Source organism: Gopherus flavomarginatus, chromosome 16, assembly GCF_025201925.1.
Source record: "Gopherus flavomarginatus isolate rGopFla2 chromosome 16, rGopFla2.mat.asm, whole genome shotgun sequence".
Lineage (NCBI taxonomy): Eukaryota > Metazoa > Chordata > Testudines > Testudinidae > Gopherus > Gopherus flavomarginatus.
The window spans coordinates 163,493-189,996 of record NC_066632.1 but is presented as its reverse complement, the minus strand read 5'-3'; the positions used below and the strand labels follow the sequence as shown (position 1 = coordinate 189,996).

Sequence of the window (26,504 nt, the reverse complement as noted above, 5' to 3'; positions counted from 1 at the left end):
CTGGAGTTAATTGTCAGCTCCATTGAAGTCAATACAGTGATGACAATATACATTGGACGAAGATATGTTCCACAGAGTCCATGTACGAATTTGCTCAGTGACATATTTTCTAGATTTAAATCCTGCCACGATCAAAATGGGTTTAACGTGTTAAAATATTGTTAGATCAAAAAACTGTCTGGGCAGATGTGAGCTGCCTCGTGGCTCTTGTTTACTGGAATCTATTTGACAGATTTGCAAAGTACAGAATTCATAAGGTGCAGCCTGATGGCAGCCTGTACATGTCACACAGGGGATCATAGCTCAGACTGTAGATTTAGCCTCTTGCTCTCAGGGAAATGGTCTAGGAGGGCTGTGGAGGCAGCACCTGATCCTGTAAAATTCAATTCAAATGTGAGGCAAGAAAGGAAAATCTGGGTTACCTTCCTCTTCCAGCTCTTGCCAAGTGTCTTGACTTATCTGTGTCAGTCCCTTAGATGGTGAGCTCTTCAGCATAGAAACAGTCTTTAATTTTGGCTTATAAAGGGTTGAGGGCACTGTTGGCACATACCACATAATGCTCATTTAACAAACAAACAGGACATAAAGAACTTGTAATAAAGTTCCCTAACACTTACTATGGAAATGAATTTTATTAAAAGATAATTTAATACTCAAGAATACAAAGCAACATATTAACATTAAATACACATCTCTTGAGGCACGATGTGGAGTGAGTGGGTGATTTTCCCCATTTTCTGGCCAAAGCTCTACAACTGCTGTGAGTAAATCCTTAGCGTTTCTTTTAGGATCTTGTTAAGAAACAGGAACAAACAAAAAGATCAGGGATAAGGCAAGAGAAAAAAGAAGGTGGCCAACTTTATCAGAAGAAAGAGAGAGATGCTGAGAGATGTAATATTAGCATTAACCATTTGCCTAACGCAGAGGTGGCCAACCTGAACCTGAGAATTTACCGATGTACATTACCAAAGAGCCACAGTAATACATCAGCAGCCCCACATCAGCTCCCCTCACTCCCCCTGCAGCTCCCAGCACCTCCTAACCATCGGCGGCCCCGACAATCAGCACCTCCCCCTCCCCCTCCCTCCCAATCAGCTGTTTCATGGGGTGCAGGAGGCTCTGGGGAGGAGAGGGGGAGGAGCAAGGGCACGGCAGGCTCAGAGGAGGGGGCGGGAAGGAGTGGAGTGGGGGCAATGTCTGTGGCAGAGCCAGGGGTTGAGCAATGAGCACCCCCGGCACATTGGAAAGTTGGTGCCTGTAGCTCCAGCCCCGGAGTTGGTGCCTATACAAGCAGCTGCATATTAACTTCTGAAGAGTCACATGTGGCTCCGGAGCCAGAGGTTGGCCACCCCTGGCCTATGGCTTCCTAGTTCAGACATGAGTAGCTCAACAGCTGCTCACTACTGGAGAAATTCACCCCTATGCAAAAGTAGCTTAAATGGGCGGCTAGTCCTTGCACTGCCCTTTGAACAGGGATGAATTTTACCCGGTACATAACCAGAAACCAAGAAAATCCATATCAGTGGATCACAGTATGCACTCTATTACTATAAATCACCCCAAGTAGCTACTCATCATTTTATTTCACATGTGTCAGTGTTAGCTCATTACATAAAACCCATGTATTCATCTGGGTCCTAATCTTGAGATCTTTACTCAGACAAAAGTCACATGGGCTTAGTTTGGTTCTGACACCATCAGAATAGGGCTCCCTGGTGAATGATCACTGTGCATGTGGGGGTCTCTTATTGTGATCCTGAAATGGAAGATGTTGAGACCCACCAAAATACAGACTAGTCTTGCTTTGGATTAGTGAAAATGTGCGCTTCTATAATGGGTTCAAGGGATTATGTTTGTGACACAACAGTCAGAGATGCTAGAGAGTGAGGGGTCTGTTGGAAAAGCAGAGAGATGGAATTGAGATAAAGTAACATACTGAGGCTGCTCACTGGATGGCACAATCTCTTCTCCTTCCTAAAAGACACATGATTTTATCTGTTTATAGAAAAAAGAAATTGCAGCAGTGGAAGCCCCAAACCATGTCAACACACACTGCTTCACTGGATTTGTGCTGAAAAAATGAGGGATGTTGTGAACTAAACAAATCAATGGAGGTCTGTAGCTTCAAGAAAGTGACCATTTGTGAGTGTTTCCTCCAATGGCCTGATCTTTACAGTCATTTCCTCTTTGCCTAGGTGTCCACAGCCAAGTAATCGGTGCTCTCTCTGTACTGCTTCACACTGGGCTAAGCTATGTATCACACACAACCCATCCCTTGCAGAAAAACTCCTGGCACCAGTCACAGATGTTTGCTTTCCATGAACAGAGCTTCTGGACTTATTTCTGAATGTTTTTTTGGAGTCTGCTAAACAGTAAAAAAAGCAAATTCTGGGCTGACCCACAGCCTACTGATAATTCATAGCAGAGGTCTTTCCTGCAAGCTCCATCTCTAACAGAGATGCTGGAATTGGGTCCTCATCTCATCCCCTTCTAGGGTGACCAGAAAGCAAGTGTGAAAAATCAGGACAAGGGGTGGAGTGGGGGGTGATAGGAGCCTATATAAGAAAAAGACCCAAAAATCAGGTCTGTCCCTATAAAATCGGGACATCTGGTCACCCTAGTCCCCACCATTCAGCAGGCAGCACTTGGCGGCAGTGCAGACCTGTCTCACTTCCAGCAGTGCACTCCTCATTGTTCACAAAGGTTTTCCTGGGATGGTGTCCCCAGGTCAGAGTTTGGTTCAGGTTCAGTGCAGTCTGTGCTTGTCCTTTCCAGAGAAACTTGAGGGGACCCTGTGGAAGTACTGTTAGTTTGAAACTTGGAGACGATCCTGGCAGTTTCCTGGGTGATCTCAAAATGTCTGAGTTGCTGTTTTCCTCCAGAACGTCACTGCAGTGTGCTGGTCTCTGGTGAGCTACTCCTGCTGCTGCCTTTCTTCTCCAAGACTTCCTTCGTCAAAGGGCTGCAGTCTGCAGGATTGCCTTCTGCATCAACCTCCATCAGAGGGCTTGACAGAGCAGCAGCCATCAAGGACAAGCTGGAAGATTTATGAATGATTGGCCTCATTTTGGCCTGTGCCGCTCGAGGATACTTCACAGGCTGCCGGCTGAAGTACCCCCTGGGTTGCGTGCCTAGAACTGAATCAGAATCTGGATCTGGCTTTTCGTGCACTGATTCCTCAGGATCCTCCAGCTCAGAGCCGTCATTTCTATTCAAATCTGAACAAAACATCAGAGAGTATTTTAAAATGAGGTTGCCCCTTGGCCTAGAGCAGTGGTGGGCAACCTACAGCTGTCGGATCGCAGGTTGCCCACCACTGGCCCAGAGCATGCGGCCTACCTAATGTGACAGATTGGACAAGTACAAATCCCTGTACAAACACACAAGTGGAGGCCACTCCCCTGTTTAGTGCTGGGGACTGAGCCTCCTCTCTTAATGCTGGTGTAAATCAGGAGTAATTTCAGAGACATGGTGTGAAATAGGTGCAAGTGAGGGGAGATCAGGCATTGCATTCTCAAGCCTGTGAATCCTGCCTACAACACCTTAGAGAATCGACTCTGGTGGGTAACTGTAGGCCTCCTGGCCTCTAGCAGCTGGGCTTGTGAGGAGTGAAGGAAAACCTCTTCCTGAGAAGGGCTCATAATACACTGAAACCTGGTGGCATGCTAACCCAGTGGCAGTGAAGAGTGGGCTGCCTAGATGGAGGAAAGTGGCAGGGTGATGCCATGCCTTACCCCATACACAGGGACAAATGCAGAGACAGGCAGACATGGAAGCTGTGAAAGTTCAGTAAACACAGATCAAGCCAACCCAAAACCTGCTCCATGACCATGTGCCCCTGCTTGACATTTACCTAGGGGATCTGTGCTCAGGAGACTGTGGGTTCCCTCCATTGTCAGCTCATTGATGGCTTCACTGGAAGATGACTTATCGGACACGTAGCCCTCATTTGAATCATGCTTGAAGGAGAAACTCTGTAGGAAAAAGCCAGGACTGTGAACCTGTTTCGACAGGGCTCTCCTTTCAGATTAAATTGTGATATGCAGTTCCCTGAGTGCTGCAGTAGCCAAGGGAACAAAGCTAATCGGCTAATGGCAAAAATATCTTGATCTCCATTTCAGCTTGCCAAGTGCAAAACCACAGTGCTAAAGCTGGCAGGCTCAGCAAGAGAGGGAGAGGACTCTTAGAGCTGGGATTAGGACCCCGTTTTACTGGGTGCTACACAGACACAGAGTGCGGGACAATCCCGCCCTGAAGAATCTAACTAGAGAAAGGCTGTGAGGTGAAACAGTGGGGAGGTGATTTGCCCAAGGTCACACAACTGGTCAGAGCTGACAACAGAACCCAGGTGTCCCAAGTGTCAATTTAGTGCTCTGCCCATCGAATCATACTGCCTGCCACAAAAGGCACCTCAGGAGCAGGTATTGCTTTCTGGCAGGAGAAACAAGACCTGTGCTAAGGTTTACATCCATGTATCCTACACACTATTAAAACAGACCCTTTTAGAATGATTCTGCCTTGGAATTATGGGGAGACCAGGTTCATTCCCTGGGTTTATGGCATCTTCAGAAAACCCTGCATGGACGCGCGGCCCCATTATTTAGAGCCACCTGTTCCTTATGCTCGATATAAATCAGGAATGATCCAACGAAAAGCTTAGTGAAGAACTGATTATGAAAATGGCACTAAATTCATGTGACCTCCCTGGTTCCCTCTGGATAGGTCATGATGCACAGCATTAAGGGGCAGCAGTCACATTATCTGTCATGGTGCAGCCTTGCTCAGCGATTCCTTTGCTGGTCCTTGTGCAGATGGACAAAGTGGGGGGAAGCAACAGAAACATAACCATTAATTACAGCAAAGTAATTACTATTAGATTGAGCCTGAGATGGCTGCTACAGTGGGGCCCGAACATCATTGCTCTTATGAGCCCAATTCCCCCTGGAAGTCAGTGGGAATTTGTTCAAGGATTGATCAAAATCCTCACAATTTGGCTTTACCATTATATTGAGAACTCCTATAAAACTTAATTCTCTCCCCACCCCCACAATAATTTTTGACCTTTCCTGTAGAATTTAGTAACCATCCCTGCTGTAGAATTATATAGGATGGTGTGACAGGGCATCTGCCCCACACTGACCCTGATAGGGTTAAAACCCAGCCTGAAGGGCTACAAGGAAACAACCTATTAGGGCGGTGGTTGCACAGCTGGACCAGCCAATCAGAGCCCAGCCAGCCCATATAAAAGGAAGCTGTAGGCAGTGCAAGCCAGCCTGCTGCAGGAAGCCCAAGGGAGGGGACTGGCTTCCTAGAGGGCTGCAGAAACTAGTACCGTGAACAGGGCTGCTAGGATTTGCAGGCCCTGGGAAGAGGGTGAAGGAGCCAGAGGCAGGAGCTGAAGGTTCTGGAGAAGTGGCCCAGGGATTTGAGAAAGAAAGGAGGGGCAGCAGGAATCTGTTATTTACAGGGTCCCTGGGCTGGGACCCACCGTAGTGGGTGGGTCTGGGTCCCCCTCTCCTCCCCCAACTTGCTGCTGAAGAAGTGGCCAGGCTATGGACTGTCAAATGGCTGTGAGGAGCGGCTAGATTGTTGCAGGAGTCTCCTGGAAGGGGGAACCTGGATTATGACATGGATGGAGGGCTGTGCCACAAAGCAGAGGCAGAGATTGGAACTGCAGTGGGTCTGCAGGTGGAGACCAGGACAGGAGAGCCACCACCACCGGAGGGCACACCTGCTGACCAGAGCTAATTCCCAAAAGGCCAACAGGAGGCACCAGTGTGGTGAGTGACCCTGTGACAGATGGTTTTAAAAAACAAAAACTCTGAACTATGGAAAGGGGATCATTCTCTATTATATTCAGTAGGTTTTATTAGATTCATCCCTATTAAATTACATTGGATTTTTCCATATGGGGAATGGAAGTCAGGTGCACTGTTGGATCAATATCTGCTTTCAGCTGGGATCACAGTCCCTATCGTTCCCTTAGGCCTCAGTAACTGGGAACCATGGGAAAAGCAGTACCACTGCTCACCAGATACGAATGTAGCTATTCAGAAAAAGAAGCAACATACTCACTCACATTTTTTAGCTGAGTTACCTGAGGCAGAGAGAGGGAAAGTGACTTTCCCAAGGTCACAGGGGGAGTTGAAGCCTGAATGATCAGTATCTGTCTCCCCGTCCTGTGTTCAGGCCACCAAGAAGGGGTGTGTGTGTGTGTAACACCCCTGACATCACTCCCAGGAGGTATTGCCAATTACCTCACATTTTAAAGTGCTTTGAAGAGGAAGGGTGCTAGGCATTATTGTGAGAGAAGTGTCAGGCAGATGGGGAGGGCTGGAGAGGTGCTTAGCACTCAGCAGCACAGAAACACAGCCTATCTAATAAAAACAAGGAGTCCGGTGGCACCTTAAAGACTAACAGATTTATTTGGGTATAAGCTTTCATGGGTAAAAAACCTCACTACTTGATCTGAAGAAGTGAGGTTTTTTACCCACGAAAGCTTATGCCCAAATAAATCTGTTAGTCTTTAAGGTGCCATCGGACGCCTCCTCGTTTTTGCAGATACAGACTAACACAGCTACCCCCTGATACTTGACAGCCTATCTAGCCACAGCTGAACTATGCCTCAGAGGGAGGCAAGCCCAGCAGGTCTGGGCGGGGAATCCTGCTGTATCCTTTGCTATTTATACAATCATCCGTTCCACGAGGTGTAAAACTATCAACTGAGAGACACAGCAACATCCTGAGTAATGTAGTCTAGAGAAACCCACATCTTTTCTGTAGGAATCAGACTCTTTAAAATGTGCAGCAAAACATCATTCACAGCTGTCTGGGGAGCTGCTGAGGGATCTGTAGCTTGGAATTGCTTCCAGTTCTCCCATTCCACAGGAGTTGCCCATCTGCTCTTTGCTCTCTGAATAACCCACAGATGCCAAGTGGCTTCACTTTCTGTAAGATCCCGTTTTCCTCACTAATCCAACTCCCTGTGACTATCACAGGGCCCAGTTCAGTGTCTCCAAGCTGTACCTCTGTGGTCACATCCTGGGCTTTCTCAGTGCTCTGTTTCTCCTCTTTGTCCTTCTCTGCCAAGGCTTCCTGCAAAGTGTTTTCATACAAAGACGGAGGCAAGTCATCCATCCCAAAGATCCTCTCATAGCTCAGAATGAGAAACTCCACAATCTGGGCCTGATACCCAGAGTCTACGAGGCACGACATGGAGACATCGCACCCTGAACCGGGTCGGATCAGCGTCGGCCCAAAGATTATCCCCAGGTTGTTGGGAGACATCTTGTTCTCTTCGTATCTCTGAGCCACCCTGGGAAAGGAAAACATCATGGTTAGGGGCTTGTCAGCCCCATTGCAGTGAGTGGGAGGGATGGAATGGGTGGTTAGTGGGGGAGATGATGGCACCATTTCCTGGTACAGATATACATCCTGACCCTGGCAGGAGCTGGATGTGTGAGGGAGGTGGACACGGTTCTGGTTTCCAATGCTCAGACTCCACTGTGACCCAGGAAACTGCTCTGAGCTGGGTGAAAAGTCCAGCTCTAAGGGAAGATGCTTGGTCAGCACTGGATGAAAGGAGCTTGGGGCCACAGGCCCATGTCTCCCATTGCTCTAATGGGAATTCTGGCTCTGCACCTGGTTTAACTGTGAAACGTCGTCAGTTAAGGAGCGGCCAGACAGCTTATCTGGGCCTTTTCCTTCTCCTTTGTTGGGAGCTGTGAGGGTCTCGCCTTTCTTCTGAATGAGCTTTTCCCTCCTCATGGCAGTCCCTTTGGGTCTAACCCTGCCCTTTTGCTAGCGAAGGAGGCTACAGCCATTTCTGCACTTCAAGCTGAGGGTGTAATTCCCAGCTCTCATCGAGTTAGTGTACTAAACACAGAATGTGGCTGTGGCAGCGTGAGCAGTAGTGCAAATGGCAGGAGAGGCTAGCTGTCCTGAGCCAGTGATGCCAGACCCATCCTCCGGGCAGCTGGCCCCTCCCGCCACTTGTGCTGCTGTGGCTACATGCGGTTTTTAGCATGCTACCTCAAGGAGAGCTAGCTCGAGTATGTTTTCTCAAGCTGGAAATTATACTCCAACTCCCAGCATAGATGTGTTCTAAGAGCTTCTTCTGGAACTGACCTGCCACTGTGCCAGATGATCCTCTGGGGAGCAAGATCTCTGCAGCAATCTCTTTGCAGCACTAGCATCTAACAGACCCCCAACCCATCCAGGTGATACTAATCAGCAAGTCAGCCACTTGTCCCCGTCACCTGTACAGATGTGCAATGAGGTGTCGCAGGGTGTTGTAGTTAGTCCCAGGCAGTTTGCTCAGCAGGTCCTTCATGCTTTGAATGGGATCTGCTGAGAACCCTGAGCTGTCTCTCTTCCCTTCCCCAGGTCTCTGCAGGTCCTTGGCAAGTGCGATGAATTCATCATAGAGTTCATACAGGAGCACTGGCCCTGACAGCTGTGGTGAGATGAGGGAGATTGTGTTACTGCAGCCTGCCTATTTGATGCTGTAGGGAAAGTCCCATGAAGGACCTTTGCTGGTGTCAGTGGCCCCGCAGTCCTGGCCCCCTTCAGCCGCATGTTCCCAGGCTCAAACCAACTCTTATCCCCATGATGTGCAGGCAAGTGATTGGCTCCCTGATTTCACATGAACTTCTAGGGCCTGCAGAGAAGGCCCAGGCCTCATCAGAATTGCTGTTCACATGAAACTAATATTTGGGGAATCTCAGAAATAACCCAGGCCTGCTACTGCTCAGGGAAGCGCTGGGTCTCATCTGCCCTTTATCACTGCAAGCCATGAGCCCCAGTCACTCCCATGGCACCAGAGAAGGTGGAAGTTAGGAGATCAGTACCTGGAATTAATCCCTGATTCTACAGGAAACAAACAGACATTAACACATCCCAGTGCCTCAAAAACCCAGCTGAGAGCAAGCCAGGAACAGGGATTGCCATCCTCCCAGAGATGCACCAGAAACTGAAGCCAGGAGCCTGCAAGTAACCAGAGACTGATCCTGGCTCCTCTTGGGGATTTGCTACCCACCTCCTTCAGGAAATGCTTCAGGACGCCAGTGATGTCATGGGGAGAATGTTCTGAGAGCTCCACAAGCTCCCTCCCGTTTTCAAATGCCTGGCAGAGCTTCTCCACCCGGGCCTTGGCTCCACTTATGCGATAGATCCCCTGCATTATTGAAATGGGGAAAGGTCAAGGGATCCTGGTTAGAGAATCTGAGAAGAGTGGGAAGGGGAGGGGACCAGGAACTAACAGGACAGCTTAATTTCTGCAGCTAAGGCCAAGAAGGGATGTGACATTGTCTTTCTCTCTGTGGACAGGAAACAAAGGGTGATGTGCAGAGACTCAGTACCAAGCTACCCCCATGATGAGGCATTAAAAATACCAGAGCTAGAGGAAACTAGAGAGAATTTTAATTAGTCTGTCTTGATGCCAAGTGACCTGTGCCAGCTGCCCAGGCCACCATCAATGGTTCACTGGGGAAAACCCCTTTGTGAAGTGCCTTGAGACAAAAGGTACCAAGTAAGGGCCTAATGTGGTTCCTGTCAAAGTCCACGGGAGCGTAATCCTGGTCCCCAGCAGGAGCAGGACCAGGCCCTGTGCTGGAGTCTACCCCAGTGCTGCTCACCTGCACTCCGAGGGCACGTGCCTCGATTTCTGAGGTGCATTTCACAACTATGAACGGAACCTCTTCCGGGAAATCCCGAGGGACCTGTGTGAAGTCGATGCCAAAGAGGGGCACTCGGCTGGGCAGCTTCTTGTGGCCACAGGTGATGAGGAGGTTCTCCAGGCACTTTCTGTGGCAGGTCAGGTAGCACTGCAATAGTAAGACGATATTGCAGTTAGACACTAATTACAGTTCAGCAAGGACCACTCCAGAAGCTGGGGAAAGTATGTCCCGCTGGGGCACATCACAGACTCTCCCTTCTCCTGTTCCCTCCATTCACTGTTCCATATCTCTCTGCAAAAGCGCCTCATTGGGAGATACATTCCCCTTTGCCTCCCTTTCCTCAGCTGTTATGGCAGAGCACCCTGGGGTGAGGGACAGGGAGATGGTCATGCACTGAATTATTGGCCTCACAGAGGGGGGCCCATTCACAGAGTTTTGCAGGGGAGACATGCCTGCAGTGAAATACCTTACACAGGGGTCAGGGGGAGCTGATTATCTACAGTCCAGGGTGTTCTGAGCTTTCTCACCTCTTCACACTCCGTGCCACTGACCATAAAGGTTTCACACTCCCTGCACTTGGATGGACCCCGCAATTTCCGCAGCCGGTGGGTCTGTGCTGCACTTGACAGACAGATGTTCTTAAACTGACACTGGGATGATCCATTTTCTGGTGTAGTAACCATGTAAATAACAAGGAGACATTTCAAAAAGTCACTCATGCCATCTAGAAATGCCAAAGAATTAGCAGCCCATTTCTCTAGACAGCTGGGCAGATCTCTTGTAGTGCTATCTATTTGAGATGATAAGGGGTGCTCAACGTACTGACTGCTGGTTATTGACTAAACTGGAGGGGCCTGAAATAGAATTTGGGACAATGCTGCCAGTCATAACTGAGTAGCAGCAGCACTACTATACTGAGGTTCAGGGCTGGAATACCATTGGGGGTTGTGGATTGGGAGGGGCATCAACAGAGCTGCTGGGGGGAGCCCAGGTTTGGAATAGTAGGGGCCTGTTTTTTGGGATTGAGGAGCGTCAGCAGAGCTGTGTATGTTGGGTGGGGAGCCCAAAGCTGGAATAGCAATGGCGAGGCTGCAGATCCAAATTGAGGGGCATCAGCAGAGCAGTATAGGGGTGTGTATGGAAAGCTCCCTTTCATAAGCATAACAGAATGGGGGAGCACGAGGGACACAGGCTGCTCTCCTACTGTTTCTTTTTATCAGTCACGCAGGTTTCTTTATTGCTTACCACTGTCATATGTTTGACATGAATCTCTCTCTTCAAAATCATCCGAGGAGGACATGGCGCCTGTGGATGAAGCTTTTAGCAACTTCCTACTTTGGTGCCCTGGAGACAAGAAGGCAGGTTTTACATTATACAAAATACAAGATGTACTTTATTTATGTATTGCACATTATAGAAAAAATAAAAAAGCTCCAAATCCACATTTAATTTCTATTGAAGTTTTTTGTTAGTATGAACATTAGGCAGAAAGTGCCATTCTTCTCACCTGGGCTAGAGGCGGGAGAGTCCAGGGACCGGGATTCGCAGCTCCCACCCAGGCTTTCTGTGTCACTGTAGAAGGATTTGTTTGCACCTGTAAAAGGCGAGGTAAATGAGACGGACCGACTAATGTCTCCACAGCAGTTTCTAAATGAACCTATGCTCATTTGCTGGGTTCTTTACTCTTACTGACAATGCCTCAAAACAACTGACCTTTCTGCTAATATCTTTTAAAACAGAAACACAGAGGCATGATGAGAGCCTGATAATCCAAAGAGCAATCTGGAGGCATTTTTGCTGAATCATGTCATGCTTTTTAAAGACCTTTTGTGCCAGAAAAGTTTAATGACAATTATTTTCTACCGTAGTGAGATGATTTCTAAAATGTCTTTGAGAGAAATTGTGAGATGGTGAAATGGGGTATTAAACCTGCAGTGAAATGCGATGCTCTGTGGAAAGAGGATGTAAAATTTGAGAATACAATATACCATTCAGGGGACTGAGCTGAAGGAATAACAAGAGAAGGCTTACTGGCTGCATTGCCCATCACAGCCCACTCTAAGGTAGTTTTCATATAGAGGATGGTCAAGCATGAAATCAAACATGGGGTTATAAAATTGATGCTCCATGTAAAGGGGTCTGAGGGTACGCAGGATGTCCCCAGTCCCCAGACTGCCAGAAAATTCATAAATGTTTTCACAGGACAGAGAAACAACAAGTTTCAGAAAAAAATCTCCATTACAGGTCACATACCAGGAGATGAATAAGAGCTTCCAATGCATTCGAGCCATGAACCAGCTTGTTTGTACCTTTATTAAAATGCTATCAGGCTTATGTACTATGCAAATAGACTACACCTGCCTTATCCATGATAGAATCTCCTGGCTAAAGCTCAGAACGACTTTCACAGCTGACTTTTCCTTTTGGAACACACCTGTTGTCTAAGATGCATTTGGATGGGGAGTGAATAAAACCTGACATTTTGTGAGATATAAGTAAAATTTTCTGATTCAATCAGGGAACAAAATTTCATGAACCTGAATCCCTTTCCCTAAAATTGTAGCAGCGAAACCACACACAGTCCCAGTCTGGAGACAGCCCTGGGCTCTGACTCCAGAGGTTGTTAATAACCTAACCTCTCCTTGCTACTCTTGGCTATATACATATATGAATCAAGCAGCAGTGACACAACAAAGAGTTAACTTTTCCTTGATAAATTAAACCTACTTTGTTCACTGTTTGTGGAAAACTGCTTTCCTGATGCATCTTCTGCAGAAGTGCTCAGATCAACTGCAGAGGATGAGATGCAGGAGTATTGCACTGCATTCTTTTTTCTGCCACTAGGAGGAGACCTGAGAATGAAATACACAGAGAGACAAGGTAGATGAGGAAATATTTCTTATTCAGCCAACTTCCTTTTGTGAAAGAGACAAGTTTCTGAGCAACACATATTTATTCAGGTCTGGGACCACCATGAATACAACAATGCTTCAAATGAAATACACAAGCAGGGGGCATTCTATGTTTTGTTTTTTTTAAATTGTCTTTCATTAGTTCAACTATTATTGCCCCATAGATGTTCAGAGTGCTTTAGAGACATACAAGATGACCAGGTCCTTGCCTCTGAGAGTTTACAGGTAGTTGTAGGCTGGACTTTTCAAAGAAGCCTAGGGAAAGTGCACACCAAATTGACAGTCAATACTAAGAACATAAGAATGGCCACACTGGGTCAGAGCAATGGTCCATCAAGCCCAGTATTCTATCTTCTGACAGTGGCCGGTGGCAGATGCTTTTGAGGGAATGAAGAGAACAAGGCAATTACTGAGTGATCTATTCCCTGTCGTCCAGTCCCAGCTTCTGGCACACAGAGATTTAGGGACACCAGAGCATGGGATTGCATCCCTGACAATCTTGGCTAATAGCCATAGATAGACCTGTCCTCCCTGAACTTATCTAATTCTGTTTTGAACCTAGTTATAGACTTGGCTTTCACTCCATCCCCTGGCAATGAGTTCTGCAGGTTGACTGTGCACTGTGTGAAGAAATACTTCCTTATGTTTGTTATAAACCTGTTGCCCATTAATTTCAATATAACTAAGTTTAATATAATTTCCCTTATATTTTCTGTCTACAGGAAATATATAAATACGGGTAGTTTGGAAATGAAACATCATACATATGAGATAATGAAGATCAATACATTAAACAAGTGGGAGAAATAACTCCTGACTTGGGGCAGACAGCTGGACCAAGTTACCCTTGTGCAGGCCCTAACACTTACTGATCATCACAAAGAAAACAAATGATCTTTGGGAGTCTCTTCTCTGCTAATATTAATGGAAGCTATGCAGAGGCTGGAGAGAACAGACCCTTTTGGGCTTTGGCTTGTGGTACTTCTCAAAGTTATCACCTAGCCCACTCCAGGTCTTCTCAGCATTAATAACCCTGCAGCATCACAGGTGACTTTATAGCGTAAAATGCTTTAAATGAGTCTTTTTATTCAGCTTATTATATATTTCAAGCCCTGGAGCCACCAGCTCTGGTTCTACATTTCTTTACCTCTGCCCTGCAGGAATAAATGCTTCAAATTCAAACACCTCCATGGGGACCTCTTTCTTCTGCAGCTTCTGAATGAATTCCAGATATTTCTCACCCATTCTGTAGGGCTTGCAGTACTCAGTCATGTTCTCGTACCCCACTGGAATCTTCTCTGCCTGAGTCTGCTGCAACTTGAACATCCTCAAGGTGACCTTATGGAAATCCCAAAAAGCATGAAACACCCCTCGAACTAGGTGACCCTCTCTTTCCCTTGAATCTCAGCTGTGTCCCCCAGGTTCTCAGTTCAGTTTGTAAACAAGGCTCTTGCACAGGCGCCACACTTTCCTGCTTATTGAGAGAGCTGCCTAGCATTTTAGTTTCACTTTATTAATGAAATTACACAAATAATTGCACTTAATTTAAATAAATCTGCATACAAGCCTATTAGCCAGTCAAAACACAGACCCCTACCCCATATCCAGCTGCTATAGGAACTGTACTTCAGTCATAGTCATTGGTAAAGCTGGTGAGGGCTCCTCTGGGCAAGCCAAGAGAGGACTTCACCTCTTCTATGCTGAATCATATACAGGATGAGCTTTGCTCACTGGCTCTGAGCTTGCTCTCTAGCCTCTGTTTTTGTCTCCACATCATCTGCCACCAGATTCAGCCTTGTCCCACAGACTCCCCTGATAGAGTAGGAGATTTGTGGTCACTATAGCTATGTATGGGACCACTGATCCTTGCAAAGTCAGCACTAAAACGATGCTCAGGCCTGGTCTACACTATGCGTTTAAACCGAATTTAGCAGCGTTAAACCATTTAACCCTGCACCAATCCACACAACGGGGCCCTTTATATCGATATAAAGGCCTCTTTAAACCGGTTTCTGTACTCCTCCCCGATGAGAGGAGTAGCGCTGAAATCAGTATTGCCATGTTGGATTAGGGTTAGTGTGGCCGCAAATCGACCATATTGGCCTCTGGGGGTATCCCACAGTGCACCATTGTGACCGCTCTGGAAAGCAATCTGAACTCAGATGCACTGGCCAGGTAGACAGGAAAAGCCCCGCAAACTTTTGAATTTCATTTCCTGTTTGCCCAGCACGAAGCGCTGATCAGCACGGGTGGCGATGCAGTCCCAAATCCAAAAAGAGCTCCAGCATAGACCGTACGGGAGATACTGGATCTGATCACTGTATGGGGAGACAAATCTATTCTATCAGAGCTCCGTTACAGAAGATGAAATGACAAAGCATTTGAAAAAATTTCCAGGCTATGATAGACAGAGGCCACAGCACAGTGCTGTGTGACAAGCGTAACGGAAAGCCAAAGAATCAAATGGATGCTCATGGAGGGAGGGAAGGGGTACTGAGGACTCCAGCTATCCCACAGTCCCCGCAGTCTCCGAAAAGCATTTGCATTCTTGGCTGAGCTCCCAATGCCTGAAGGATCAAAAACATTTTCCTGGGTATTTCAGGGTATATGTCGTCAATTTACACCCTTCCCGCCCCCCCCCCTCCCGGAAAGAAAAGGGAAAAAAAAACGTTTCTCGCCTTTTTTCAATGTCATCCTATGTCTACTGTATGCTGCTGGTAGATGGAGTGCTGCAGTGCTGAACACTAGCATCCCCTTCCCAGTGGCAGATGGTATGATATGACTGCTATCCATCGTCATCAGCCTGTGAGTGCTCCTGGCTGGCCTCGGTAAAAATGGGAATGACTCCTGGTCATTCCGGACAGATGGTACAGAACGGCTGGTAACCGTCCTCATCATAGCAACTGGAGGCTGAGCTCTATCAGCCCCCACCTTTCATGTCTAAAGAAAAGATTCTGTACTGCCTGGACTATCATAGCAGCTGGAGGCTGCCTCCCCCTCATTTTATCTCACTAAAAAGTCAGTGTTTCTTATTCCTGCATTCTTTATAACTTCATCACACAAATGGGGGGACACTGCCACGGTAGCCCAGGATGGTTGGGGGAGGAGGGAAGCAACGAGTGGGGTTGTTGCAGGGGTACCCCCTAGAATGGCATGCAGCTCATCATTTCTGTGGGATCTCTGGGGCTCTGACACGGAACGGCTGTGCTCTCTGGTTCTCTAGTACACTTGCCCCATATTCTAGGCAGGACTGACTCTATTTTTAGACAAAACATAAAGAAGGGAATGATCCGGGGAGTCATTCCCATTTTTGTCCATGTGCCCCCGGCCGACCTCAGCGAGGCCAGCCAGGAGCACCCATGACAGCAGCAGATAGTACAGAACGACTGATAACCATCGTCTCATCGCCAGTTTACAACGGCATGGCAGACGGTGCAATAGGAATGGTAACCGTCTGCTACCTTGCAAAGGCAAATGAATGCTGCTGTGTAGCACTGCAGGGCCGCGTCTGTCAGCAGCATCCAGTACACATACGGTGACAGTGAGAAAAGGCAAAACGGGCTCCATGGTTGCCATGCTATGGCGTCTGCCAGGGCAATCCAGGGAAAAAGGGCGCAAAATGATTGTCTGCTGTTGCTTTCACGGAGGAAGGACTGAGTGACGACATTTACCCAGAATCACCCGCGACACTGTTTTTGCATTGGGATCTCAACCCAGAATTCCAATGGGCGGGGGAGACTGCGGGAACTATGGGATAGCTACGGGATACACCAGCTACGGGATAGCCACAGTGCAACACTCCGGAAATCGACGCTAGCCTCGGTACATGGATGCACACTGCCGAATTAATGTGCTTACTGTGGCCGTGTGCACTTGACTTTATACAATCTGTTTTACAAAACCGGTTTATGTAAAATCAGAATAATCCCGTAGTGATCTGGGTTCTGATTGCTTGAGAACCATCACATTAATTATCTGTATAGTAGAGAAAGATCAGGTGGCTCTATCCTGAATGATGACTTCCCTGTGACTGGAGCAAGTGGCACAGCAGTGTCATACTCACCCGTGTCAGCACCTCATCTCCTTGGTAAATGAGTTTCCGGATATGGGAGACAATTCTCTCCCGCACCTTTTCCAGCTCCTGCCGACGAGAGTTGGCATCACTGATGCACATCTTGTAAGAAGCTTCTGTTTCCTGGACCTGGGTGCAGCAAAATAAAGAATGAAGAAGCAGCAATGCCAGGCTGGGAACCCTGGAAATCATGGGCAGGCGACCACAGTGCAGCCATGAGTGGGGTGACACGTGATAACACAGAACACAATGGGAGATGAGCTGAATGGGGCTATCGGCTTGTTTGTTAAGCATTTATGTTAAGTCTTAGTGCTGATTTTCAATACTTTTGTTGATACATTTAAAAAAATCAAAGATAGGACAAATATTTTTGTGAAAAATTAAAAATTTCAGTAATAATTTTTCATGAAAAAAATTGTTTTGGAAAAAAGGCCATTTTTAAACAACACAAAATTTTGCATTCAAAAATTTCTGGTCATCTCTAATCAACAGGCTGCAAACTCTCCATAAGGCTAGTGTATTCAAAACCCGTCTGTGTCACTGGAGCATTCTGCATTGCTCTGCAGCACATTCAGTTGTAATGCTAGGTGTTCAGCCTACTGGGGTATCTAGCCCAGCATGGCAAAGCCACCGAGCAGTGAATATTCCTCTTTACATGAGGAACAGGCTAGTCAGGGTCCCAGACTCTTCTGGGCACAGGTGCCTTTGTGGGTGCCAAAAATGGGAAAGAGCAGAGGGTATCCAAAATGATTAAAGGCTGAAAACTCAAGACCTAGCCCTGATCAACCCCACATCCCAGCAGCAAAGGATTAACCTAGTATCTTCATAATATTTTACTCAGTGTCCAATATTACAAGTGGCTTCTAGTTCATTGAGCCTGTTCCCCAGTTATCTGTATAAGAGAGACGTGATACAACCCCATCACCTTCACTTGTGCCTCCTCACGAGAGCGGCGCCGTTTCTCCAGCTGCTTGTTGGCGCTGCCAGGGTGGGTTGCTGCTATGCTCTGGTACTCATCTTCTGCCTTGGCACTCAGCAGCTTGGCTTTCTCCAACTCCTCGCAGCGCTGTATGTAGTGAAGGCGGGACTTGCGCAAGGATGCCAGTGAATCATTCTGGAATCCGAGAAGGAGGGCGTTTAGGGCACATCGTCAGGCTGGAAGGAGACTGAGTCCACAAGTCTGCTAGCCATAAAAGCATCTGTTTTGTGGATGCCGAGTGTCACTTACTCTAAGGCCAGTGCTAGCCAGCGTCACACTGTGGAGAGGACTCTATGCAAGCATCACTTACAATACCAAGGAGTAGGACTGGAATTTGGCATCTCCTGGCTCCCAGCGCTGTTCTCACTCCTCCTGACCACACTGCCCTGACTCATCACCATCTTCATTGCACACCTCCAACTAATTATTTACATATTAATGATGATTGTCGTTAGGCTTTAGAGCATATACCCCATTGAGATGGATGGATATCACTATACTGCAATTAGACACTCACAGCTGGCCCATGCCAGCTGGCTAAGGATCATGGGGCTTAGCCTAAGGGGATGTTTAATTGCAGTGTAGATGTTAGGGCTCAGGCTGCAGCCCAAGCTCTGGGACCCTCCCACCTCGCAAAGCAGTGCAGGTCAGAGTAAAGGGTTCCCAGTACGGCTGCTGTTAGCACTTCTCCCTACATGTTCTGAGAGGCCCCATGTTCTCAGTGTTCTGGGCCTGTAGCTGTCAAGATGGCCTGGATCTCTCACCATTTTCCACCTCTTAGTCTCTTACCATTCTTTTCTGTTCCTTTAGCCACTGATCTTTGAATTCTTTCCGCCACTTCTCAATTTCATTTCTCTTGGCTGTGAGAGGCTGCAAGGGAATAAAGGTGCAGGTGAAAACAGCTTAGTTATACTCTAGCTCAGCCAGAAACTATTGGGCTTGACACAGACACCACTGAGAGCCCTATGTTAGACAGGAAGTCCCATGAAATGGTCACAATGGTCTCTTCTGGCATTAACATTTCTGAGCCCCAAACGTGATCCCTCACCTTTTCTTACAAAGGCTGGGGCTGGAGCTGTTTAAGGATCAGTGTCAGGATGCTAACCCTACCCCTCTACTCCTGCAGCCTCTTTTTCATACCCACACCCCTAAAGGGTTACATTAAACCAAGTCACTTCATGTCATCAAGATTGAAAGAGGGGAAAGTCTGCAGCACCTGCCCTGCCTCAGCCTGAGTAACTGGGCAAACTAGCGGGGAGGCAGAAAAGCTCCTTCCAAGTCACTCAGGGTATGTCTACTCTGGAATTAGACACCCATGACTGGCCCAGGCCACCTGACTTGAGCTTCAGGGGCTTGGGCTATGGGGTTGTTTAATTGTGGTGTACGCGTTCTGGCTGGGGCTCCAGCCTGAATCTGGACATCTATACTGCAAATAAACAGCCTCATAGCCTGAGCCCCAGAAGCCTGAGTCAGTGGGCACAGGCCAGCTGTGGGTGTTTAACTGCAGTGCAGACATACTCTGAGCTGCTCTGCAGCTGCCACTGCAGCCTAAAGCTAGACTAGGTTCCAGACTGAGTGTGTATCTCTCTCCCTCCCTCGCACACGCGCACCATTGAGAGGAATGATGGAGTAGGTACAGATACTCCCAGCCCATTTAGCTCCCAATGAGCTGTTACACACAGATATGCCAGGAATCCCTGCAGAGTGGAGCTCCATGCTATAGTATATGATCCCCCTGCACAGGTCCTGGCATCCTGCCAGTTCAGCAGAACAGAAACACTCCTCACATGAATGGAAGAATGGGCAGGATGGGCCGCAGTGAGGTTCTGCTCTGGAAAGGGACTGTGTAAAGGCCCTGTGTTTGTTGCCTCCCAGCAACTCCAGATCAAATGTGTGCAGTTCTCTAGTAAGAAGGGACTGCAGATTCCATCTGGCCCCTGAGAGGCAAGCTGGGGTCTTTCTGGCTCTCTCACCATCACTGTTGACCCGAGGCAGCTGAGATACCATATAGATGCTGATCATAGAAAGGTGGAGAGAGACATGGTTTGAGGACAGCACCGGCTCTGGCAGCTGAGACTATGACATCAGAAACCAAAGCTCTCAGAATGCTGCTCTGTTGGGAAGTAACTTCCCTTTTCCAGAAGCTGGGTGTGGACTTCCTCCCCTTTTCTCTCAGTCAAATCAGAGAGAGCATCTAGCTCCCAAAAGATTAATGGGCCATTGAGCTACCCTGGCTGCTGCCTTTGGCTAACCAGTGAGATTAAACTGTCTCACCTAAGCAGGAAATACAGTACCTGGCAGTATTCTCTCAGCTGCAAAGCCCCTGCAGTCTCAATGGCTAAACTCCCAATCCTGATGTCATGTTCCAGGACCATGGTATAGAGCAGCTGGAGTGGCATGCAGACCTGGAGAGTGTGCATTGGAAATACCAGGTAGTCACAACAGCGTCTCCAGGTTAAAAGTGTTTTTGCTTATTATGAGCTGAAATGGTCCATGTTAATTACAGCCGTAACAAACACATACTGCACATCACAAAGCAGCATCAAAGGGAGTTTTTATTCTATGTTCCACTCCTTTGACATATTAAAAATGCATCCCTTTGTCTACTGCATAGAACAATCTTTGTTCCCTTTATAACCATATGGAAGAAAAAGGAAATTGTCCCAGCTCTGAGAGCTTTATTAACTATACTATGACAATTAATGCCAGACAGAACTTTTGGAAGAAATATAAAACCTCCTGCTTCATTATTTAAACCAATCTCTAACTATTAGGCATTAGGATGAACTTTCATAGGAAGCAGATTACCCACATCTGCCTACTGTGCAGTTGCTTGCACCTTCCCCTGAAGTTTTGGTATTGGCCACTGGCAGAGACACGATACTGAGCTAGATGGATAATGGGTCTGATCCAATCTGGGAATTCCCACGTTCTTATGTTATGTCAGCCTTTAGAATATCCTTAATGCCCTTGCTTAGGCTTGTACACGGCAAATTACTGAACTTCTTTGCAACATTGTGCTTTTAACAAATAGGAAATTGTGTCCTATAGGCCTCAGCATGATTCAAAACAGAGCTGATTTGACTCCATGAGTGATGTATACACAGTGGCACAATAAACCCTCTTGTACAGTGAAAGTAATCCAAGAAGGAAAGTCCCAAAGAAATTTTACCTGTTGTTTAATGGTAGATTGACCTGATTCTGCTATCTTCACAATGCTTTTGGCAAACTCTATTTCTGTGAAAGGGAAGAACAGGTTAGTCTCTAGATCTTCAGTGGCAGGAGGATGTCTCCCAAGAACAGAGGTATTGCTCAGCCAGTATGTGATTTGGCATCATCCTAGAGAAGGTTCTAGGACTAGAAGAACTTGTAGCCTAGCCTTTTCTGCTAAGAAATGATTCTTCATTTTAACATCTGGTTCAGATGCAAGTTAAAGGAGTAACCTTTCACCTGTTCCTTGTTAGCTTATTTGAATCCACTACTGCCTGCAGTAACACCCCCCACCACTGGCTCTGCAGAGAAACACCAAGCTTGGAGAGTACAAGGTCTTAAAGCTGGCCCTACTTCACCCTTATGCAATGAAATAATTTGGTATCAGAAATGGAAGCAGAGGAGAGATTATGGTTTCCACTAATGGGACTCACCATAATTCAGGCGTTTATCAATCCAGCTCAGCAGTTCTTTGACATATTTACACCACGTTTTGGCATATTCAAGGGCTGCATCAACACCACCTTCGCATTTTATCAGCATCTCATCAGCCTCTTCAACTGCAAAAATAAATCCAGATTCAGAAGGGCTTCAGAGGACAGGCAGAGGCTTCCCCATGGTGAATCTCTCTGATATCTTGGCTTGTGCCATCTTCAGATAACAATAGGTCATAGAAGATCTTTCATGGAACAACAAGGCTAAACTAGCCTATTTCACAGCACTCTCCAATCTCACATCAGCTCCTCAGCACAGCCATATGAGTTTGAGGCAATTTAGATGCATTTGGTCCCCAATAAAATGGTTTATTAAGTTTACTTTTTGTAAATTAGAAGCCAGAGCCCATTGTGTGATGATGCTTGGAGTGGCGAACTGCAGTTATGCTCTTTGAGGATGCTGAGACAGACTCACAGCACTGAAATCAGCAATTCTGAAAGAACTTCAAGCGAAAGTTGTCATCACATAGATTAGAAAATGGCTTCTCTTCAATGCAAGATTCTCATGAGGGGAGATGTGGTTTTATATGGGACTTTATGATGCCAGTGATGAATACAGAACTGATGAGTCTATGAAAAGTGAGCAACAACAGCATTTCAAATTCAGTAACTGATTTTAAATTATTGGGCAAATATTTATTGTACTAAAAATTGACAGGCAGCTATAGTAATATAGTGAATTAATGTGTCAGTGCTCAAAAGTCAAAGTCAGTGTATGAAGGTTGGATGTTAGTGAGATAACAAGTGAAAACGTGTAAACAAGGGGCTCAGAGGAGGTATGAGGGTTGTTCACCACACGCTTTCCTGGAAAGGGTTAATATAGATTAAGAATGGGGCTAATTAACCCAACAGGCCACAGCTGAGGGGACTCAGGTGGCTAAGTAATCCCCTGACTACATGAGGCAGCCCATATGAGGAGGAAGGAGCAGGGTTGGGTCTATAAAGACAAGTAGCCCGCAGTTACTCCCTGGGAGTAGGCAGTTGGGAGGCTGGCAAGCTCCGAGAGAGGGAAGGTAGGAGAAGGTTCAGGGAAAAGTAGCAAGGTCTATGAGGGAATAGACTTTAGTTGCTGATTAGAGGGTCCCTGAGCTAGATCCCGGAGAAGACGGTAGGCATGGTTCCCCTACCAGACACTGAGGCAGTGGCACCAGGGGCGGTGAAAGGGAAGACTTCCTGAGACTGCTGGTGAGAAGGGACTTTGATACACAAGCCTGAAAGGGACTGGCTGGAGGGCTGAGTCATGAAGAGGCAACTCCTGGAGCAAGAGAGAGGCTACAGACCAGCCAGAGGGGATGGAGAGATGATGTGTAAGTGTAGAAAGGGTTGTTGGCCTTGCAGAGCTAATCCCCAGAGTGGCCAAGAAGAAGTGCCGTCCTGGTGGTGAGTAGAGCACCCCATCTCATGGGGTTATAGGGAGCCCCAAATAGGCATATGTGACTATATTCATCTCTGCTGGAATCTGCCATGACCATATACGCTAATTGCAACCAGGGGACATCTGAATTGTACATTCTTTTTCATAGGTGGGGTACAAGAGCCAATGACAGAAAATGGATCAACTATTCTTGAGTCATCTATATATTTTACTTTGCTTCTCTTAAGTTACCTGTGATGTTTGTCTGCACCTGCCCCTCCAAATTGCTTTTGCTCTTGTAGAAACTTTCATCCACCTATAAAACAAAGAGGAAAAATATTATCCAGATGTTTAGAGGAATTTACCAAGAGCTGCTCTTAGAGTCTTCTTTCCTGGGAAGTTTTATGTAGTGAGGAAGGTGGCCAAAGACTTGATAGAGGGCTACTGGCATAATATAAAACTCCACAACTTACAGAAATGTGGGGGACTCTAACAGGGCGTGCATACCCGCACTAGGACTGCAGGGGTTAATGCCTCTCTTTAGGCTGAGGAGGCCTCACCCCTGCTGGAGGCCAGGTATAAAAGGGAGCAACCCAATTCATTTGGGGCTGACCGCTGGAGAGGAAGGAAGTGTGCTGCAGACTCCTGATGAAGAACTGCTCACACTTCATGACACAGAGGCCAGCCAGATGGCAGTGACCTCCAGGCTCCAGATGCCACAGAGGGAGGAGAGACGGGGGGAACCCTGAGACCCCAACCTACAGAGAAGCAGGTAGGAAGTAACCCAGAGAGCCTTTGCAGGGAGGTGGTTGGAGACCCAGAGACTAGCTTAGTGTGCTTCAGCTGGATCCCCGCTGAGCTGGTGGCAGGCAGCCCTGCCACTGACAGGGCCCTGGGTTGGGACCCAGTGGAGAGGGAGGGCCCGGGTTCCCCTATCCTGGCCACTGCCCACCCTGGAGTGGTGGTCTGCCTCACCAGCCCTACTGATTGTGAGGGCCGCTCTACTGACTTGAGCCGCTAGGCCGCACAACCTTGATTGTGAGGGCAGGTAGAGTGACTTTGGTTGTTAGGCCACATTACTCCAAGACCCAGAGGGGTTGTGCAAACTTGCCCATGGGCCTATAACAACCTGTGCCCCATCCCAAAAGGGGATGAGGTGTGCACGATCCGTGACAGGGACAAATATGCTTCTAACCCTGTTGGCTCTGGAGAAAAGCCTGAAAACATAACATGAGTACAGCCTAAAGGCTCAGAAACCTGAAGGCAAATAAAAAGAACCCCAAGTCTATTTTTAAAAAATCTCATGTTTTTTCATAGATTTGTAGAAATTAAGGCTAGGAGGGAACATTAGATCATCTAGTCTTAGCTTCTATGTGTCATTAAATTGCACTGAGACAATAATTTGCACTACATTGATGACATCTTCATCTGGACCCATGGAAAAGAAGCCCTTGAGGACCATGATTTCAACAATTTCCATCCCACCATCAACATCAGCCTAGACCAGTCCACACAAGCGGTCCATTTCCTAGACACTACTATGCTAATAAGCGATGGTCACAAACACCACCCTATACCGGAAACCTATGGACCACTATACTTACCTACATGCCTCCAGCTTCCATCCAGGACACACCACAAGATCCATTGTCTACAGCCAAGCTCTAAGATACAACCGCATTTGCTCCAACTCCTCAGACAGAGACAAACACCTACAAGATCTCTATCAAGCATTCTTAAAACTATAATGCCCACCTGCTGAAGTGAAAAAACAGATTGACAGAGCCAGAAGGGTACCCAGAAGTCACCTACTACAAGACAGGCCTAACATAGAAAACAACAGAATGCCACTAGCAATCACCTTCAGCCCCCAACTAAAACCTCTCCAGTGCATCACCAGGGCCTGATGAAATGCATCCTAGAATACTCAAGGAGTTAATAGAGGAGGTATCTGAGCCTCTAGCTATTATCTTTGGAAGGTCATGGGAGATGGGAGAGATTCCAGAAGACTGGAAAAGGGCAAATATAGTGCCCATCTATAAAAATGGAAATAAAAACAACCCAGGAAACTACAGACCAGTGTTTAACTTCTGTGCCAGGGAAGATAATGGAGCAAGTAATTAAAGAAATCATCTGCAAACACTTGGAAGGTGGTAAGATGATAGGGAATAGCCAGCATGGATTTGTAAAGAACAAATCGTGTTAAACCAATCTGATAGCTTCATTTGATAGGATAACGAGTCTTGTGGATAAGGGAGAAGCGGTGGATGTGGTATACGTAGACTTTAGTAAGGCATTTGATATGGTCTCGCATGATATCCTTATCGATAAACTAGGCAAATACAATTTAGATGGGGCTACTATAAGGTGGGTGCATAACTGGCTGAATAACCGTACTCAGAGAGTAGTTATTAATGGCTCCCAATCCTGCTGGAAAGGTATAACAAATGGGGTTCCGCAGGGGTCTGTTTTGGGACCGGCTCTGTTCAATATCTTCATCAACGACTTAGATGTTGGCATAGAAAGTACGCTTATTAAGTTTGCAGACAATCCCAAACTGGGAGGGATTGCAACTGCTTTGGAGGACAGGGTCAAAATTCAAAATGATCTGGACAAATTGGAGAAATGGTCTGAAGTAAACTGGATGAAGTTCAATAAAGACAAATGCAAAGTGCTCCACTTGGGAAGGAACAATCTGTTTCACACATACAGAATGGGAAGAGACTGTCTAGGAAGGAGTATGGCAGAAAGAGATCTAGGGGTCATAGTGGACCACAAGCTAAATATGAGTCAACAGTGTGATACTGTTGCAAAAAAAGCAAATGTGATTCTGGGATGCATTAACAGCTGTGTTGTAAACAAGACATGAGAAGTCATTCTTCCGCTCTACTCTGGGCTGGTTAGGCCTCAGCTGGAGTATTGTGTCCAGTTCTGGGCAAAGTATTTCAAGAAAGATGTGGATAAATTGGAGAGGGTCCAGAGAAGAGCAACAAGAATGATTAAAGGTCTTGAGAACATGACCTATGAAGGAAGGCTGAAAGAATTGGGTTTATTTAGTTTGGAAAAGAGAAGACTGAGAGGAGACATGGTAGCAGTTTTCAGGTATCTAAAAGGGTGTCATCAGGAGGAGGGAGAAAATTTGTTCACCTTAGCCTCTAATGATAGAACAAGAAGCAATGGGCTTAAACTGCAGCAAGGGAGATTTAGGTTGGACATTAGGAAAAAGTTCCTAACTGTCAGGGTAGTTAAACACTGGAATAAATTGCCTAGGGAGGTTGTGGAATCTCCATCTCTGGAGATATTTAAGGGTAGGTTAGATAAATGTCTATCAGGGATGGTCTAGACAGTATTTGGCCCTGCCATGAGGGCAGGGGACTGGACTCGATGACCTCGAGGTCCCTTCCAGTCCTAGAGTCTATCAATCATCGAGGATCTACAACCTATCCTGAAGGACAATCCATCACTCTTACAGATCTTGGGAGACAGGCCAGTCCTTGCTTACAGACAACCCCCAAACCTGAAGCAAATACTCACCAGCAACCACACACCACACAACAAAAACACTAACCCAGGAACCTATTGCCAACTCTGTCCACATATCTATTCAGGAGATACCATCATAGGACCTAATCACATCAGTCACACCTTCAGGGGCTCGTTCACTTGCACATCAACCAATGTGATATATGCCATCATGTGCCAGCAATGCCCCTCTGCCATGTACATTGGCCAAACCGGACAGTCTCTACGCAAAAGAATAAATGGACACAAATCTGACATCAGGAATCATAACATTCAAAAACCAG

At 46.8% G+C, this 26,504-nt stretch overlaps 1 protein-coding gene across 6 annotated transcripts in view; it reads right to left on the bottom strand.

Annotated features, from left to right (window-relative positions):
- Positions 1–617: 617 nt before the first annotated feature.
- The window catches only part of GMIP (GEM interacting protein), a 48,482-nt gene continuing 22,595 nt past the window's right edge, over positions 618–26,504 (bottom strand). For 4 of the 6 annotated variants that reach the window (XM_050924769.1, XM_050924772.1, XM_050924767.1 and 1 more), the window contains 18 exons: positions 22,951–23,014; positions 21,285–21,410; positions 20,813–20,877; positions 19,935–20,045; positions 18,430–18,510; positions 17,587–17,775; positions 16,653–16,790; positions 13,737–13,927; positions 12,405–12,529; positions 11,185–11,271; positions 10,923–11,021; positions 10,205–10,344; positions 9,636–9,824; positions 9,038–9,175; positions 8,259–8,455; positions 7,027–7,315; positions 3,854–3,974; positions 618–3,218 (listed from right to left, as the gene is read on the bottom strand). In XM_050924769.1, coding sequence (XP_050780726.1) covers positions 2,887–3,218; positions 3,854–3,974; positions 7,027–7,315; positions 8,259–8,455; positions 9,038–9,175; positions 9,636–9,824; positions 10,205–10,344; positions 10,923–11,021; positions 11,185–11,271; positions 12,405–12,529; positions 13,737–13,927; positions 16,653–16,790; positions 17,587–17,775; positions 18,430–18,510; positions 19,935–20,045; positions 20,813–20,877; positions 21,285–21,410; positions 22,951–23,014 — 2,682 coding nt within the window. In that variant the 3' untranslated portion in view covers positions 618–2,886. Of the gene's footprint in view, positions 3,219–3,853; positions 3,975–6,770; positions 7,316–8,258; positions 8,456–9,037; positions 9,176–9,635; positions 9,825–10,204; positions 10,345–10,922; positions 11,022–11,184; positions 11,272–12,404; positions 12,530–13,736; positions 13,928–16,652; positions 16,791–17,586; positions 17,776–18,429; positions 18,511–19,934; positions 20,046–20,812; positions 20,878–21,284; positions 21,411–22,950; positions 23,015–26,504 lie in introns of those variants that run through there. The other 2 variants (XM_050924768.1, XM_050924771.1) reach the window with 2 other exon arrangements.